The sequence below is a fragment of the Mytilus edulis genome, chromosome 2 (assembly GCF_963676685.1).
Source record: "Mytilus edulis chromosome 2, xbMytEdul2.2, whole genome shotgun sequence".
In the NCBI taxonomy this organism is placed as follows: domain Eukaryota; kingdom Metazoa; phylum Mollusca; class Bivalvia; order Mytilida; family Mytilidae; genus Mytilus; species Mytilus edulis.
Window position 1 is genome coordinate 81,825,917 of NC_092345.1, and position 15,459 is coordinate 81,841,375.

General features: G+C 32.1%; 1 protein-coding gene across 1 annotated transcript; it reads right to left on the reverse strand.

The window, feature by feature from the left end:
- Positions 1-2,825: 2,825 nt before the first annotated feature.
- LOC139513134 (uncharacterized) lies at positions 2,826-14,096 on the reverse strand. The gene is made up of 5 exons (XM_071301362.1): positions 13,980-14,096; positions 12,119-12,354; positions 10,122-10,611; positions 4,473-4,595; positions 2,826-3,333 (listed from the first exon to the last, which is right to left on the reverse strand). Exons 1-5 carry the CDS (start codon positions 14,053-14,055, stop codon positions 3,254-3,256), a joined length of 1,005 nt encoding a protein of 334 aa, XP_071157463.1. The 5' UTR covers positions 14,056-14,096; the 3' UTR covers positions 2,826-3,253.
- Between the last annotated feature and the right edge of the window lie 1,363 nt (positions 14,097-15,459).

Consider the following 15,459-nt stretch of genomic DNA (forward strand, 5'->3'; position numbering starts at 1 on the left):
AATAAGAAACAACACGAAATCCACTAAAACAGGGAGTGAAATCAGGTGCTGCGGAAGGGTAAGCATTTCCTGCACCGTATACGGCACCCGTCGTGTTATTTCTTTTTTCAGTCCGGTAATGATGGAAGGTTATTATGAATGAAGAAGAACATCAGATATCATTTCTGACTTACTTTTGTCATAATTACCAATCAGCTCATGATGGCGACCGTAACATTTCTTGAGTGAGGACCTTAATTTGATTGATTCATAGCCCTGTCTTAGCAACTTTTGAGAAAGCAGTATTCCTCGTTCAACAAAATCAACGTACACTGAGCTACCTCTAGCATAACGTATCAATTGAGACACTTATACTCCATATGCTGGTGCCGCTGGAATGTTGCTACACATAACTGGAAAGTTGACTATAGGAAAATTTAAATCATCGCGTTTGTCATAAATTTTGATATTTAACCTACCATCAGTAGTCATTTTGAGAAAAAGGTCTAAATAGGAAGCAGATTTATCTGTGTCGGTAGTATCTTTAATTTCAAGTTCACTTGGACACATTATATATATGAAATATTTCATTTGTTGTTACTCACCCCTTCCCCCAAAACAATAGGCGAATAAAGATTAATTAACTTAATCTTCAAAATAATTACCAAAAAGTTAAAATAAAGATTAATAGGTTAAAAAAAATAAGATTAGAGAATTATGGAGTGTTAAACCATAAAGAATAGGAAAATTAAACATGCAAAAGTAGTTTAGTCAATGTGTTTGGTACCACCTTAAAATACAAGTCTCGTCAGAGATTAGAAAAGACTTCCCAGTACCTTATGGACAAGAAACTACACTATTTAGCCCTTGAGAATGATATTCAAGAGTTCACGAGTTGTCTTATAAAATATTAATAGGGGCACAGAATGATCGGCCAGATACAATTCTAAACCAATAGCCTGTTCATCGGCACTGGCATTAAATTGTGAATATTTTTTATATGAAATTTGTGTCATAACATTGTATGAAAATTAGTTTAAAGTAGAAAATGTATCTACGCCGTTCATAATTCTTATTACTTGTTCGGGGTTGCCTTTACCTTTGGTGTTTTGAATATTGTTGGACCTAAACAGCACCACAAAAGTCAGGAATATGACAGTTGTCCATTCGTTTGATGTGTTTTATCATTTGATTGTGCTATTTGATTAGGGCCTTTCCATTTGAATTCTTCTGCGAGTTTAGTATTTTGTTATTTTTCTTTTTGCAGAAAAGTTGATACCATTTATTTTATTTCACATTCTTTAAAGTATTAAGAAGGAAAAATAATTCAAAATGGAAAGATTTACTTAGGAGTCTACTTTTAAATAAAAGACCACTGGTTCAAAGAAATGTAATTGTTAAGATAATAGAAAAAATGTTTTAGGCTCACAACAGTTTAATACTACGAGTCATAGTATGACTTAAATAATTGATATTTGTATACTATCTGTCCACTATTTATAATAACAGTTGTCGCTTAACCTAATAGCTTTGAAAACGATTTACATCACTGGGTCAATCCCACTACTGGTGGACGTTTTTTCCACGAAGGGGTGTTGACATGTATATGAACTCTTTGGTCATTTTATAAATTTACTGTTTGCAAAAGTATGAGCAATTCCAAATACTAAGTATTTTCAATTTTGGGTCCTCAATACTCTTTAACTTTATACTTGTTTGGCACTAACTATTTTGATCTGATCGTCAATGATAAGTCTCATGTAGACAAATCGCGCGTGTTGAGTATCAAAGTATATACCAAGTACCTTTGATAACTGTTTAGGCACATTGTTTTGTATTTTTTGTAATTCATAATGTGTCGATATTTTTTTCCCCTTTTGTTCCTTCATATATCTTAACACTTTTGTGCTTATCCAAACGCGGAGTACTTAGAATATTTCTTTCATTCTATTTTGGAAACTTAATTGGTATAGCATTTCTTTGTTTTGCTGAATTACAGAAAGCAGATTTCATACATTTGAATCGATTATCATAACCTGTATTGACTGTTCTGACAAAAGAAAGCCTGTTTTGGCCGTTACCTTTATTAATATGTATAGAAAAAAATAATATAAAGTTTTATCAAACTCCAAGGAAAATTCATCAGGAAAGTCTATTATTAAATGTTTCGGCTGTCTGTCATATAAAAATGACCCGAATCTTTCATTGACCTTTCTATATAGCCTATCTTAATATGTTGTGACTGATATGTCAGTATTCTAGTATATGTTGGATGTCCGTCGTATACATATAAAAAGGAAGATGTGATATGATTGCCAACTATTCGCAAGCGACAAATTGTCACAAAAATATATATAAATATATAAACTATAAGTCACCGTACGAACAATGTAAAAGCCCATACCCCATAGTTATAAAATGCCATAGCATTTATATTAACACTGTGCCGATACCTCTGCTGTTGGACTGTATATACCGGAGTGTTTCAGCAGCCCAGTATAACAAGTACTAAAGGTATATGCGGATAATGTTTTATCTAAAGATGCTAGCTAGCTGTTACCAAATTTCGAAATCATTTTTAATTCAGGATTGTATCTCCATTTATTTCTCATAAATATGGCACTCGGTAAACCAAACAAAATATTCTAGAATTTTGACATGAGAACAGAAATCTAAAATTTTAAACTGATATTTTCCAGACAAAATATCGATATTCAAAACATTTGAAATTTTGAGTTTTTAAATGTCGAATTTTTTCCAAATTTTAAATGCCAAATTTTGCGTTTGTTCTTAAAACGTTTCCGTATTTGTATTTCTTCGAGTAACAAATTAGAATTGCACTCCCCTTTCTATTTTCTTATTATATTTAAGAAAAATATTTTAGTAAGTTAAACATGAAAGTTTAATTTAACAACTATGATTAGGGATAATATAAGAACCGAAACAGGACAGTATATGGTATATGTCACGTGATCTTTCCTTTATATATTTTCATGCTACAAATACGACAGCCACCACATATTTCCTCCTAAACCAAAAGGGACTCATCTGAATTAGTCGAATCATATCGATTCCCGCCATTATTCTTCTTCTCAAACTACATTGAGGTAATTTAGATAGTATAATACACCATGAAAATGAATTGCATTTGGTAAATAATCTTTCACTTGTAATAAAAACACTAAACCAGACTACCACTATCTACAATCCATCGATACATAGTTCTGAACACGAAAATTAACGATGGTACATTTTTAAGATGATCAAAGTTGGTTCAAATTGTTTGAAATGATTCTTCGCTTATTAATGATTGTCGATTACTTTCCTTTTCTTGGTCTTCTTCCTGTTCTGGATCTAAAATATACAGTGATTATTATTAAATTTTTCAGAGCGTATGCAGATAACACAGCTAGCAAACTGACCATAAATGACATATTTTAACGTTTGCTGTTATATACCAATTACAGTATAGACTTATAAACCCAACGCAATAAGCATGTACATATATTTTCTCAAAAAATATACCAAGAAAAGCTTTAAAATCCGATGCTCTTAGATATTTAAAATGTCCTTAATGAACTGCTTATAGTTCATAAAGAAGTTTGTATAGGTAAGACCTCTGCGAATTTTTTCAGTCATATTTGTTATAATTTTTTCTAAAAACTAGCTTTTGCCTTGATACGGGTTATGTTCTCCTCATATATTTTATGATGTCATGATATTAAACCCTTAACGGTAGGGATTGTACTCAATGTTCACAAGATGAAAACATAATCTTGCAATCAGTATAATTGAAGTGTCATGTCTGTAACTGCTAGTAGTTTTTTCATAAGTTATGTATCATTATCGTTTTGTTTTTGTTACCTATTCTGATATCGGATTCGCCTTTAAACTGATATACCTTTAGACAATACATAATAAAGAAACGTACAGGAAAACTCAGTTTAAAGGCGAATCCGATATCAGAATAGGTAATAGGGAGAGGGTTGATAACTATCAAAACATGTTTAAACCCGCAACATGTTTATGCATGTCCCAAATCAGGAGCCTCTGGCCTTTATAAGTCTTGTATGATGTAAATTCAAGTTCATTTATATTGTTTTGGAATTTAGTTCGTCGTCTATTTTCACTGAACTAATATACAATTTTATGTAGGGCCAGCTGAGGACCACTTAGCTACGGGTGCGGTATTTTCTCGCTGCGTTGAAGACACGTTGTTGGCCTTCGGCTGTTTTCTTCACTTTGTGGTCGGGTTGTTATCTCTTTGCAATATTCCCCATTTCCATTCTCAATTTTATTATTTTGATTTTGAGGCTACATTTGCATCTATTATAAACAAAATTATGTTTGTTTTTGATGCGTTAATATAGTCCTCGTTCAATAATGTTTTTTATTTATTTCTACAGGTTTGTTTACTCTTAAGGTTAATCTAGTTCAAATTAGAGGTTTATGTCTGCTCCTTCTAACTACTAACAGTAAATAATTATACTCACTATTATCAACTGTAATAGTTTCGTTTTTTGGCGTTTGCATTTTTCTCCTAACAACTAGCAGAATAATCGGTATAAATAGGCTTGTAACAACACCTCCAATGATTGCAATGATACTATTCACATCTAAACAAAATTAAGTAAAAAGTAAGGTTCACAGTACATTGACGTTTGTTGTGTAAAATTAATGTACATTGGACAGTTGGGGAATGACGCCATACAAGACTGTTTCCTTGGTGAAACATCATAGAGTTTGTATGAACATCGCAGGATCTTTTACCAAACAGAATCTTAATGATGTGAGTTAAAGCAAAAATATGTCACCATGCAGCATTCAACAATGATCAAAATCCATATAGTACGCTTTCATATAATAAACAGTCCAAAACAAAAAAGCAAACGGCCTGATTGATTACAAAACAACAAACAAAACCAAATATGAAAGACAGCAATCAACAACCTCTAAATATCAAGCTCCTGGCTTTGGACATGCACATATCGAATGTGGCGAGGTTAAACATATTCATAAGCGCAAAAAGTAGTGTAATAAAATAAACGGTACCAATTTTCTTGCACCAGATGCGCATTTCAAGAATACATGTGTAACAGCACAATGTTATAATCAAACTGTAAAAATGAGTTGGATATATTTAGACTCGTCAAATTAGTACGAACCGCAATCATCCAATAGATTAAATGTAAAGACGCCATAACCAATATGAAATTCTATAATGCTAGATTATAAGTACATAGTATTGATGGGTCAAAGAACTGTACGTTAAAGGCTATATATACTCCAATACATACTTAAAAAGTTATTATCTATTAAAAACAAAATCAATGTTAACACCGATAAATATTACAGTCATAGATTTAACTACGGCGTTAAAATAATAAACGGATTTGTTGTTCTTGTTGTTTGTGGCTTTTTTTTATGCATGTCCTGATTTGTGTCATGGATGGATACCCCATATTCTTTGTTTTTGTATTATTGTGCAAAACATATATATCCTTTGCCTGATTAACATTTGATTAGTCTTCGTTTATCAAGACTTATGAACAATTTTCCAAGCTGTAAAATGATTTTCAATGTTACATTTTTTTCAAAGTTTCTTGCATATAATTACTCAAGAAACTATAATTTTCTTTTTTCAAATAAGTGTTTTTCTCAAAGAACTTAAAACTAAGTTGGGATCTTTTTGGCTAGTTACTTTTTTGCCCGTGTCATTTTATTTGTGAAATTTAGTCGTGTGCCTTCTGTCCTACATTTGTAAATAATCGTCACATTTACGTTATGTAAATGTCATATGTTTAATAAAAGTATATAATAGTTATCAAAGGTACCAGGATTATAATTTAGTACGCCAGACGCGCGTTTCGTCTAAACAAGACTCATCAGTGACGCTCATATCAAAATATTTATAAAGCCAAACAAGTACGAAGTTGAAGAGCATTGAGGATTCAAAATTCCAAAAAAATGTGCCAAATACGGCTAAGTAATCTATGCCTGGGATGAGAAAATCCTTAGTTTTTTTAAAAATTCAAAGTTTTGTAAACAGGAAACTCATAAAAACTACCACATTATTGATATTCATGTCAACACCGAAATGTTGACTACTGGGCTGGTGATACCCTCGGGGACGAAACGTCCACCAGCAGTGGCATCGACCCAGTGGTATTGATAGTTATCAAAGGTACCAGGATTATGATTTAGTGCGCCAGACGCGCGTTTCGTCTACACAAGACTCATCAGTAACGCTCATATCAAAATATTTGTAAAGCCAAACAAGTACGAACTTGGAGAGCATTGAGAGCAACTATTATCAGTTAATCCAAATTCCTTTGAAATAAAGTAATTGAACAATTTGATAAACCAATCAGGGGCCGTGTCATTGAAATTGTCTTAAGAGAAGGACTTGTCTTAGTATGGTCCTAAGTTATGTTAACGAAAGTCTCCTTAGATAAGATATGTCTTAAATTTCATCATAGAATTTGGATACATACAGAGGTGTCTTAGGATAGTCCTAGTTAAAGGACACAGAATAATACCGCTGTTCAAAAGTTATAAATCGATTGGGAGAAATCAAATCCATTTAACAAGCTAAAACCTAGAGAAACACTGTTCAAACACACCAACTATTATAGGAAAGCAAATGTACAACAGGAGTAATGAAGCGCAACAAAAACAAATGATAACACACATAGAAACAAAAGTACGAAAAAGACAACAAATATGGCTTTTGGCCAAATTTTCCTTATAATATTATTCATTTGATAGCTTCCTGAATAAAATCTCCTATCTTTATTTGCTTTGGCAACCAGAATTTGATAAAAATAATTTCCTTCATTTCAGCAGGATAACATATTTAGTCAAAATACTAGTTTACAACAATGTCAGGCATTATATACATGTACTTACATGTATATTACAACATAAAGTATAAAATTCATAAATAAAAACGCGAAAACAAATATTAAAAAGGCATAAGAATACGATTCCCTTTTTTCAAAATTTTAATTAAAGCAGAATTTTTGAATTTGGATTTTGTTATAAGCAGTCAGCTTGGCCAAATTTGCCAAAATAAGCTCAAAACATCGTACTATTGACTTGCTACCATTTAGGAAAAAATCAAAATATCATTATTCCTCTGTTTCAAATATTGATATATGGGTAATTTTAAAATATTTCGTTTAAAGGAGTCAGTTTCGCTCAATTGTGTCAAAATAATCACTAAAACATCGATAATTATTATCGATTTGCAAATTGATAATAAAACCTCAATTAAATCCATGGCCGCCACGAATCAGCTTAAATGTGCAATAGATATTTTATCTGAGAACATGAATCTGAAGGCCAATGCCCCTTTGAGACTTTTTAGACCATTCATTTGAAAATCCTAAATCGTATTTATTCTTAAACAATTGAAATTTACTACAAAGGGGCGAAGATAGCAAAGGGACATCCAAACTCATAAATCAAATATGAACTGACAACGCCATCGTTAAAACAAAAAATGACAAAGATGCAGTAGTTTACAATACAAAATACTGAAAAACAAAGACTTAGCAACACGAACCCCACCAAGAACTGGGGTGATATCAGGTGCTCCTGAAAGGTAAGTAGATCCTGTTCCACATGAGACACCCGTAGTGTTGCTCATATTATAACAAACCCGGTAAAACATCTTAATCGGAAAGTCACATTCGAGAAAGGGAACGGGATTGTGGTTACGTCACAAGGAACATATCCGATAGTATCTGTACAACGGATATTCCGTAACGGTCAATGTTGCTACATTGAAATGGAAAGTTCACAATTGGGAAGCTGAAAGCCTCTCTATTGTTGTAAAACTTTGTAAAGATATGTGGCAGACTTAGCTGTATCAGTTGTATTCTTTATCTCTAGTTCGATTGGATAGTCACACAATTTTGAATTATTTAGTGGGATAACTTCATCTTTATAGCAGAAAGTAAAGTTAACGAATATAGCTAACTCCTTTTCTTTGTTTCTTAGAAGTTCTTGTAAGAAGTCAACCTCATAAGAATAAAGAAAAAAGTCGGTAAGATGAGGGGCACAGTTGGTTCCCATGGGAATGCCGAATACTTGTTAAAAAACACACCTCCAAACGTAACAAATATGTTCTCAATCAAGAAATCAAAGTGGGATTTATCCTTTCCGTGAGACAAGACATGTGTATATACGTTGCCCTTTCTTTTTTATAAAAAAAAAACACATTGGGATGCATATTACCGAGCCACGCCATAAAAATATTACCAACAAAGAACTAAACAGTAAGGTTAAATGATTGTCAAAGACATATAAAAGAAAGGAACACTCTAATACATAGATAAGATGATAAACAACGTCAGTATATAGAATCTATACACCTAGACCATCACGTATTATAAATTTGTAAAGTTGATTGGGATTTTTATCAACAAGGTCTTCGTATCTTCCGATGAACTATTTTAGAAAAACGACGAGATGTTCTTTGTCCTAATCCTGGTTTATTCTCAGACACTGGTTACGTTTGATAAAGTCTGGTTAGCAACTGCACGCTCTTGAATACGGAATAAGTTGGGAAATGTATGCAGGTGAATTTGGTATATTGCTTCTAAGGTGAGACAAAAGACAAAAGACAAAAGACGCAAATATTCGGTATAAGAGTAATTGCAGTAACTGAATGCTAATTAAAGCCAATTACAAATAATTTAATTTTGGATGCAACACGTCTTCTGATTGACTAAAAGTGTTTTGTCTATCAGCTCATAGACACAACTTGGTTATGTGACCGCGACGTCATCGACGTCTTTATCATTATTTACTAGGATTGTCAGCTCAGTGAAGATTTATTTATTGATCACTGGTTAGATTTACCAAGCGATACTCGAGTACTCGATCGGTAAAACATTTTCCAAATGGAAACACAAAATTATTCCCATTTTATCTATTGTGGGTCGTTGTCTTATGAGCGTAAAACCTCAATATTTTTATCTTAGGTTAGATAATAAAATAGCTCAGTGTACTACATGTACTTTTTATGTAAACTACCGATAATCTAATCAAGTAATTAATTAATTTCTTAGAGAAAAACGATAACTCAAACAACAGTATTTCGGAACCGTAAAAAAACACATTTTCATAACAAACAAAGAGGTGATAGTTAGACCTTACTAATACTTTCAATCATTTTCTGAGGGTCAACACAGGACGCAACGATTTTGTTCTTACTAAATTACAATTTCCCGGGAGCCACTCTTTAAAAACTCGAACAGAAGACCGATAAGCCCAGTATCATTTTGTTAATCGATACTCGGTACTACCGAGCGATACTCGAGTAATAAAGTATTTATTTACATCTTTATATTTTACTTATTTTTATAATTTAATAACTGTGGATTCATCAATATTCGTTGGATACCAATTTTTGTGGGTTTCGTGGGTGAACCACGAATCAAAATGTTCAACGAATAACATTTTTTTATAGGCTCTGTATACAGTGATTGGCAAATCCACGAAAACAAATATGAATTCACAAAAATGAAAGTTTTCAGCAAGCCACGAAAATTGATACCCACGAAAGCAAATAGATCCACAGTATAAGAAATAACTTTAATATTTTTTCTGTATATTGGAAATAACATTAATAAAACGTAATATAAAAAAGAAGATATGGGATGAGACATCTGTCCACAAGACACCGAAATGACACAGACATTAACAATTATAGGTCACCGTACGGCCTTCAACAATGAACAAAACCCATACAGCATAGTCAGCTATAAAAGGCCCCGATAAGACAATGTAAAACAATTCAAACGGGAAAACTAATTGCCTTATTTTTTATATAAAAAATGAATGAAAAACAAATATTTAACACATAAACAAACGACACTGAATTACAGGCTCCCGACTAGAGACAGACACATACATAAATAATGTGGCGAGGTTAAACATGTTGCACAGTTTAGAATAACTCGCTACGCAATTTAATCAATGTGCATAACATTTTTGTTGTTATTTCTTCATAGACAGAAAATATATTATAGCCATTTCTTACCTAACAAGTAGAATTTTAACCTAAACTTTGTTCTAGATCACCTTTTACCAACAAAACTTTCATCAATACTACCAATCTTATAATTAAATACCTAGCTTGGACTCTGTAGTAGGTAATTCCTGATGATCATTGTTGTCATGGTTGTCATGTTTTTCATGGTTGTCATGGTTGTCATGGTTGTCATGGTTGTCATGATTGTCATCGTTGTGAAGTCTTGGTGTAGCAGGTGTGCTGTATCGGTTTATATTGAATTCATACAGAAGATCATAATTATACGCTGCTATACAATCAACTAATGTAGAACATTTATAAATCAAACAGTATTCTAATGTCACAAAATATATATCAGGTCTGTCCACTGGTATTTCGCAGACTCCTTCATAATTTTTTAAAAGATATTCAGCTGTCACAGTCCACACGTCTTTTGTAATTGTAGGAAGTAAAGTGACAATTATTTCCAGCCTCATCTGATAAGCATCGTTATGTGTTGCAATCTCGTTAGGTGCTTTAATTTTAAACATTACATTTGACTTGAAAACCAAGCACTGCACTGGGTTCACATTACACCCTACCAGATAAGTCTGAAAAGTAAAAATAAAAGTTAAGAAATCTCTAATATGTAAGTCTATATTGTATACTGTAATCAGGATTTTTCGGCATGCATTTTTTTATCCTGATTTAGGATAAATTTTCACAATTTGATTGGCTGATATTGTCCTAATAAATTACAGTACAATTTTTTATTACGTCAATAGGAATTATCTCCCTTATTTATCACGTCAATTGGGATTATCTCCCTTATACCATTGACCTAATAAAAATATTAAAAAATAAATGGCTTCATAGTCCTAATATTGTATTTTTTTTACAGTTTTAGATTAAATATCTAAAACATATTTCGTTGATATTGTCCTTATATTGAATTTAAATATAATAATATGTAATATAACAAAATCAGGACAAATTCGTTACACAGTGTTTAATTGTCCTAATACGGAATTTATCGGGTCAATAAAATTCTCGTATTAGGACAATTACACACTGTGTAACTAATAATATTTTGCAAATGACACACAGGTTGATTCAACTCTTAATTAGAAAAAAAGCTACAATGAAGACCGTTTTCGCGAGGGTGTTCTTTTTTTTAATCAAAACCAAAGATTGTCTAACTCTAATTCAGTTGTATTTGTATTATCGTAATCCAGGACGATATAGTTACATGTTTAGTTCCTACTAGTAAAGTCAAATATTTGTAAATTCAAAACACAAAGTTTCCAATATTTGTATTCAATACGCAAAGTTTCCTATATTTTTAATTTCGATACGAAAAGTTTCCTTATTTGTAAATGTTATTCACAAAGTTTTTTTACATTTGTAAATTCAAAGTAAGACGTTTCCAATATTTGTAAATTCAAAGCAAGAAGATTAAATTATTTTTAATTCCAAGCAAGAAGTTTCCAATATTTAAGGTCAAAACAAGAAGTTTCCAATATTTAAGGTCAAAACAAGAAGTTTCCAATATTTGTAAATTCAAAACAAGAAGTTTCCAATATTTGTAATTTCAAAACCAGATTTTCAGAATCCTCTGGTTTTATCCATTTGAATGCCTTAAAAAAAATCCCCATGAACCCCCATTTTTCTTTTTATAAATCTTTTACATGTCTAATTATAAGTCATTTGTAAAAGTCTTATACAATTTTATTTATTTTTTAATAGTATTTGAGAACTTTAACTGGTCAATGAAAAATCAAGAGAGAACATTTTCCCACCAAAATTCCAAAGGCTAATATCTCGAAAACAAGCACATTGACCCCTATATTTTTTTTGCTTTTTTTATTCCTCAATTTATTCCCTATCATTACATACTAGTTTTATGAAAAGTTATTTATTTCGATACTGAGCAGCGAACAACCTTAAAAGTGGAATTTGTGTCAATTTGAAGTGTCCTGGAAAACTTTGATTGTCGCTTTTTTTTTCTTCTTAACAAGAATCATATCTCCAAAACGATGTATGCAAACAAAGAAATGCAAGTTATAGATTGTTTGAAATGTTTTTGTAACTTAAACGAAGATATAAATTTATAAATACCATAATAACGAGATCTCCTAAAGGTTGGTTAAACAATGTTAAGGTCACATTTTGGTCGCATGAAATATTGTTTGTTACAATTCTGACACACATTTGGCCTGTTTCCTCGAAAGGCCTTACAACACGACACTCTTCTATTTTAGCTCCTTGCCATATTATCACGGCTTCGTCTAACTCATTTCGAAGATAAGTCGACCACAACGGTGAAGAGCAATGTGATTTGTCTGTCAAACTTCCTGAAAAAATAGGATAAGTAGGCGATGTATTCAAAAATAAAACAATGATTTGGTTTATAATGCACTGAATGCACCAAATTTATAAATTGTTATTTTCATTTAATTTATAATGGCACATTTAATTGTTTAAGGTAAATAACTCCTATAAAATGTCAAATGATCTAAAATGGCCGCATATTTAAGCTTTTGTTACTATTACACTAGTTCGTTTAAAACATACAAAATAAAACCTAATATTCATCAATTTGTTAACCCTTAGTTATATAATAATCCTGCTATATATTAAAAATAAAAGTAACATGATCATTCATAAGTGTAAGTTGATAAGAGTCCTTTTGTTGTTTTTTTGCTCTTCAATCGGGTTGTTGGATCTTTGACGCATTCCCCATTTTCATTCACAAATTAAAGTATATTATAGATATGTAGAAAATTTTAAAAAATCGCTATTTTGTGTATTTTTATGTGATAATTTTTCAACTCGCTTGAGATGTAAAATTATCGCTAGAAACTAAGCAGGCACGTGGCGTTGCTAACGAAATTGACATGAAATTGACAATGTTGTCATAGGTAAAATAGCGATAAACAGATTATCATTGGTCATCTCAATTCGATTGCCTTTCACGCTTTTGCCGTCCCGAAAAGAAACTAAAAGTTAAAATAATACAAGAACAAAGACCAGGGACTCCTGACTTGGGACAGGCGCAAAAATGCGGCGGGATTAAACATGTTTGTGAGATCTCAACCCTCCCCCTAAACCTCTAGCCAATGCAGAAAAATTAACGCATAGCAATACGCACATTAAAATTCAGTTCAAGAGAAGTCCGAGTCTGATGTCAGAAGATGTAACCGAAGAAAATAAACAAAATGACAATAATACATAAATAACATCAGACTACTAGCAGTTAACTGACATGTCAGATCCGGACTTCAATTAAACTGAATGAAAAATTATGTCTTCATCATATGAATATCAGGCACAATCCTCCCCGTGAGGGGTTTAGTACTACTTTTCAAAAGTCATAAATCGATTGACAGGAAAACAAATCCGGATTACAGACTAAAACCGAGAAAAAACACATCAACTATAGAGGAAAACAACGAAACAACAAAAACACCGAAGTGCAACAAAAAACAACCGACACTGCAACATTCATAGAAACGAACTATTAGGTAACAACTGCTATTTTCCTGACATTATCTTTTTATTACTTTTTCCAAACTACTTCATCAAACGCGGCCTCTTCTCGTGATTATTATTACGGATTGGCTCAGTAATATTAAGGCTGGCTAGGTTCACACTGATCTAAGATATGTGTATGATTGTAGAATAATTTACCCTTTCGGAGCACCTGAGATCACTCCTAGTTTTTTGGTGGGGTTCGTGTTGTTTATTCTTTAGTTTTCTATGTTGTGTCATGTGTGCTGTTGTTTGTTTGTCTTTTTCATTTTTATCCATGGCGTTGTCAGTTTGTTTTAGATTTATGAGTTTGACTGTCCCTTTGGTATCTTTCGGCCCTCTTTTAAGAAGTTTTCTCCTTCCAGTTGTTTAGTCTACTCCTACGCCACGACATAGGTTAAAAGTACCTTATTGGTAATAACTTTAAATCCATATACGCCATACGTACCGTACTGTTTAAATGCAAAGTACGCCTCATTCCCCAGAGATAAGTAGAAAAACAGCACCGAATACTTTATAGGCATGATTGATGTTTACCAAAATGCTGAAAACAAAAGCAATGTTATCTGTAATCAGTACTTGAAACGAACGCACAAGTATATATACTAACGAGGGAAACTGTGGTTAAACGGTACATGCCCTGCAAATATAAGTTAGTCTAACTCAAATGCATTGTACGTGTCCTACGATGACACTTTTTGAAAATATAAAATCTTTTTAACAGATAGTCATTCTCGTACAAATAATTTCCCTTGATGTTGTTTACAAACAAAAATTATGTACCGTGAATTTGATTCCAACCATTTGGAAAACAAAGTGATGAAAAATTGTAGATATAATAATGATGTGAAAACACTCATTTTTTTGTATAGTCATGATGTATATATATAGTGTCTTGAAATATAAAATTTATTTGTATGAGGCTTGGAAACGGGGGAAATGCGAGGTTCTACTGAGCATTTTACCAGTTTCGTGCCGAATACAAATAAATTTCATATTTCAAGACACTATACGTATATTGTTTTTATACTGAAATCGATAAAAAAAAATAAAAAAAAAAAAAAAAAATATGTAACAAATATTGTTAAAAAAAAGTGTTTGGAATTTCCCTCTTGTGGTACAATTTTGGGGTATTTCCCTTTGACCGTAGTCCAGGCGGTAGGACATTGACATTTTAGGGAATTAGAAAGGAAAAATGAACTTAATTGGTAACATTTAATAAACATGGTATATAGATTACCAATTTGAATACATAACAAGTTTAAATTCATAATAGTTTGACCATTGTTACTACACGTTGTCATGGTGGTGACGTGACGTTGTTGATGAAATATAGTAGTTCCGGTAAGAAGGCGGGGCTTATATGTTAGTTGAGGTCATTGACGTATAATGCTAACGTTTATACGTATAGCTTTATCTGTATAGTAAAATAGGTGATTGCAGTATAAGATTTTTTATATCAATATGCAGCAGAGATAAATATTGTGATCATATCAGTATAAAGAGTTTCTTGTTCAATTATCATGCTACAAAATGAAAGAGAAAACAAACGGAGATCGTACATGTATAGTTCAAAAGATATTGTAAAACAGATAAAGGCAATATACAAAAAAAAACAAAATGAAACAACCGGTTATAAATTTCATGTGTATCGAGCACTTTTCTGGATTTACCATTATCATTAACGCTCGAAGCCGAATAATTGAAAGCCAGTGGTGTATAAGAACTGAAACAGTTGAAATGCTATGTTATTGTTACAAATCTAGACGGTACTCTTCTGAGCTGATGATAACCTCGGAGACTGGTAGTCCACCAACAAAGGTATCGACCAAAAATGAAGGATTGTGGTTTCAAAATAATAAGTCCATCCGTTTGATGCGTTTTATTAGAGAATTTCCGTTTTCAATTTTCCTCGGATTTCAGTATTG